This window comes from Sphaeroforma arctica (assembly GCF_001186125.1).
Source record: "Sphaeroforma arctica JP610 unplaced genomic scaffold supercont1.1815, whole genome shotgun sequence".
Lineage (NCBI taxonomy): Eukaryota > Ichthyosporea > Ichthyophonida > Sphaeroforma > Sphaeroforma arctica.
Genome location: NW_014038743.1, coordinates 2,676 through 7,125, shown reverse-complemented (window position 1 = coordinate 7,125; position 4,450 = coordinate 2,676). Strand labels below are relative to the sequence as shown.

At 44.4% G+C, this 4,450-nt stretch overlaps 1 protein-coding gene across 1 annotated transcript in view; it reads right to left on the bottom strand.

Moving 5' to 3' along the window:
- Nucleotides 1-903: 903 nt before the first annotated feature.
- Nucleotides 904-4,450, bottom strand: part of SARC_11667 (replication factor C subunit 4) — a gene marked incomplete at both ends in the record, with an annotated part of 5,268 nt that continues 1,721 nt past the window's right edge. Inside the window, 5 exons of the mRNA XM_014294240.1 lie at nt 904-983; nt 1,028-1,157; nt 1,770-1,940; nt 2,401-2,540; nt 3,011-3,203. Coding sequence (XP_014149715.1) covers nt 904-983; nt 1,028-1,157; nt 1,770-1,940; nt 2,401-2,540; nt 3,011-3,203 — 714 coding nt within the window. The remainder of the gene's footprint in view (nt 984-1,027; nt 1,158-1,769; nt 1,941-2,400; nt 2,541-3,010; nt 3,204-4,450) is intronic.

Below are 4,450 nucleotides of genomic sequence, written 5' to 3'. Positions count from 1 at the left end.
GAGAGAAAGAGTGTGTGTGGATATCATATACACAACCAACGGCGAACACCGAATCAAGCCACTTGGTAAGAGAAAGCAATGCACCTACATCTGATAGCTTTAGGGCCATTTTGCACCTCTGCCTGCTGGTCATGGCGTTGTCCGCGCAAATGAGGCCGGAGAGCTGAGCACAGAGAACAAAATGAAAATATATAATCAGACTAATATTCATTTATAGTACGTGGAAGGTGTTGTACTGATTTATATCCATTTATAGTAAGTGGAAAGTGTTGTACTGATTGATATCCATTTATAGTGAGTAGAATGTGTTGTACTGATTGATATCCATTTATAGTAAGTATAATGTGTTGTACTGGTTGATATCCATTTATAGTAAGTAGAATGTGTTTACTGGTTGATATCCATTTATAGTAAGTGGAATGTGTTGTATTGGTGTTGTATTGGTTGATATCCATTTATAGTAAGTATAATGTGTTGGACTGATTGATATCCATTTATAGTAAGTAGAATGTGTTGTACTGGTTGATATCCATTTATAGTAAGCCGTACGTGTTGTACTGGTTGATGTCCATTTATAGTAAGTAGAATGTGTAGTACTGATTGATATCCATTTATAGTAAGTAGAATGTGTTGTACTGATTGATATCCATTTGTAGTAAGTAGAATGTGTTGTACTGGTTGATATCCATTTATAGTAAGTATAATGTGTTGTACTGGTTGATATCCATTTATAGTAAGTAGAATGTGTTGTACTTGTTGATATCCATTGATAGTAAGTGGAATGTGTTGTACTGGTTGATATCCATTTATAGTAAGTAGAATGTGTTGTACTGGTTGATATCCATTTATAGTAAGTAGAATGTGTTGTACTGGTTGATATCCATTTATAGTAAGTGGAAGGTGTTATACTGCACAGAGGTCCTTTGTGCTCATGTGCCTCAGGGTTTCAATGTCATCCGGTTGGTGTATGCAACCCAACAGAGCTGCATGCATGAGTGGTGCACGCAAACAAACTAAACCCTAAAACCCACCTGATCGAATAGTGAGGCGATGGAGTATCCGTCCAGGATGATGCCTGTGCACATCTTCTCGACTGCGCTGTAGTTGTTTGTTTGGCACACTCTGAGGATGTCATCAACCACGGCTAAGGGCACCAGCTGTGGAGAGGAGAGCAAGTGTGTCGGAATGAGAAGCGAAATACACGCAATGGGCTGGAACAAAGGGAGACAGATGGGAAACAAAGGGAGATAGGTGAAACAAAGGGAGATAGGCGAAACAAAGGGAGATAGGCGAAACAAAGGGAGATAGGTGTAACAAAGGAAGATAGGTGAAACAAAGGGAGATAGGTGAAACAAAGGGAGGTAGGTTAAACAAAGGAAGATAGGTGAAGCAAAGGGAGATAGGCGACCGGTATTCCCATCTGAGGACAGAGATGTATTTGTTCATGTTCACTCCCGGGGATCTGAACTTTAATGTAATTGTCCGCAGGGCATCACGCTGAGTTAGAATGACTGGTCCATACAGAGGGCACCCATGCCACGGTACACCTATGGACAGACGTCTGTATAGGCCACAGAACACCGTCAGGAGAGAGGTTTTAACAACACACCCCACCCCACACGTACCATACACGCTCACCCAACCCATTATCCATTTATGAGGTCTCACACACAATTAACCACGCCACCTGCACTACCACACACATGTGCCTATCACACACATATGCACCCGCTTACTTACACCACACACATGTGCACGCGCTTACTTACCCCACTGATACTGACGATGTCGTCGGCTTCTATCCCCTCAGCGCCCTTCCACCGGTGCCCACTCTGCAGCAGATTTAACACTCGGCGCATGTCACCTCCGCTGGCTGTCACCAGTGCCTCAGGCACACCGTCTGCGATCTTTATGTCTTCTTTTTCCGTTACTAACTTAATCTGCCTCACAGGCGAACGGAAATTGAAACGGATTCAAAGCGTTTGGATGAGTGACTGGACGCAAGGCATTCACGTCGCCGTACACGCTCTTGGTCCGGCGGGGGTTATGTTTTGTTTGATAAGGCAGTCCAGATAGACGTTCCCGTATACGGCAATTACGAAGCAAATAACGTTAGAAAACAGGGGAAGCCATACGCAAGGGTAAACACGCGCCTGTCGTGATCGACAGACTCACTGCACCCCACATGGTAGCTATTACCGGGTCACCAATGAAGGTCCAGTATAGCTCTTATAATGGACAGTCTAACAGTAGCACGCCACCTCTACGCACTCATGAACAGTACAGAATACGCCTGTACATCCACGTGTGTGCATGGCGTCTCCATAAGCAAACTAAATTAAACTAAACTAAATTAAACTAAACTAAACTAAACTAAACTAAACTAAACTGTGGCCTAACCTGTGTCTGCATGGCTGAAGGGGGCAACGGCCTGAATCGGAACTTGGCGCAACGTGAGGTTAGCGGCTCGATTATGCGCGTGACGTAGTTGCAGATGAGACAGAACCGCGTCACCTTGGAATGCAGCTCCATTGTGCGCCCTGCAGGAGTAGAATGCCATAGATTTAATATGCCGATTCGAAATGCCAAAAGATTTTAATTGCAGGTGTTGGTGGGGGGGGTCGACCATTTGTGCAGGAGTAGAATGCCATAGATTTTAAATGCCATAGATTTTAGTTGCAGGTGTTGGTGGAGAGTTTCAAGTGTATGCTTGAATAGGTACACTGAGCGATTGAGTACACTCTCAATCTATCTGTGGGCCAACCATTCAAGGCATCGTTGTCACGGTCGGTCAGACATGAGGCATACGGCGGTAGTCGCTCAATGTCGCCTCCATACATCAATACAGCATGCTGGAGAAACGCATAACGTATAATCGCCAGTAGCTCTTTGTCGCCCCCATACAAACCAAGTGTCGAGTTCCTTTACAAAGTGCTACTGAGTACTGAAAAAAACACTTCCCAAGTGCAGAAAATAACAAAGTGTTTTAAACCCCCCCCCCCCCGCTTACTGAGTGCTGATTGGGCGTCCGTTGTCATGGAGTCGGCCTCGTCCAGAATGATTATCTTGAATGGTGGCGAGGGGTATCCCTTGGCCTTTGTCCCACCTACGGCTATTTGTGCAAAGCTTTTAATCTTGTGCCGCACCACATCAATCCCTCTCTCATCAGACGCATTTAGCTCCAGCACGCGCTCTTTCATTAACTGTAGTTTGAGGGTTTGAGTGTGTTTACATAGAGCAGTTGGTGTATCTACATAGAGCAGTTAGTGTCGCTCTTTCATCAACTGTAGTTTGAGGGTTAGAGTGTGTTTACATAGAGCAGTTGGTGTATCTACATAGAGCAGTTAGTGTCTATACACATGATACCAGAAAGCAAGAGAGCACACGGTGTGGAGCCCATGTATATGTAGGCATTCTTGGTTCATTTGTATCGAACCACCTCATCAACTGTAGTTTGAGGGTTTGAGTGTGTTTACATAGAGCAGTTGGTGTATCTACATAGAGCAGTTGATGTATCTACATAGAGCAGTTAGTGTCTATACACATGAGACCAGAAAGCAAGAGAGCACACGGTGTGGAGCCCATGTATATGTAGGCATTCTTGGTTCATTTGTATCGAACCACCTCATCAACTGTAGTTTGAGGGTTTGAGTGTGTTTACATAGAGCAGTTGGTGTATCTACATAGAGCAGTTAATGTCTATACACGTGAGACCAGAAAGCAAGAGAGCACACGGTGTTGTGCCCATGTATATTTAGGCATTCTTGGTTCATTTGTATCGAACCACCCGTACGCATACATCATCGCATGCAGCAGTATAGGTGCTCGGATTTTCAGTGAGTGGTCACATGCACACAAACGAAGTTACAACTTAAGTGGTGTGACTGAAAAGCGGCCAGATGGAACTCATTTGGCGGATGGGTGTAACCATAGCAACCAGAAAACAACACCGCGCATGCGACGTAAGTCTCTAGTTGCTGATATGAACAACCTTCTGTTGGACGATCAAACAATTGGGTAATTGGGTAATTGTGTGTTTTCAAACTGAAATATATCGGCATAACTCGCGGGTGCCTTGGTGATCTCTTATATGCTGTCGTATCCAAAAAAAAATTCCAATTTTTTTTTGAAGAATTGGGAATACTCCTTTGTGGCAACCTAGGCCATACCCAGTGCAAGCAGATTCCATACTAAATCATAGCCAGTGCAGGTAATTCCATAATGAATCATCCCATAACTGCAGAAGCTCAACCCTGCTTTTAAAACTGCCTGCGACACTGAAATACAAGGCACACAACGACGATCGTCGGCACTACCCAACGACCCCGATCAAACTATTTGCTGCAGGGTTGTCACACTATTTGCTGCACGACCAAACTATTTGCTGCACGACCAAACTATTTGCTGCACGACCAAACTATTTGCTGCACGACCAAACTATTTGCTGCAG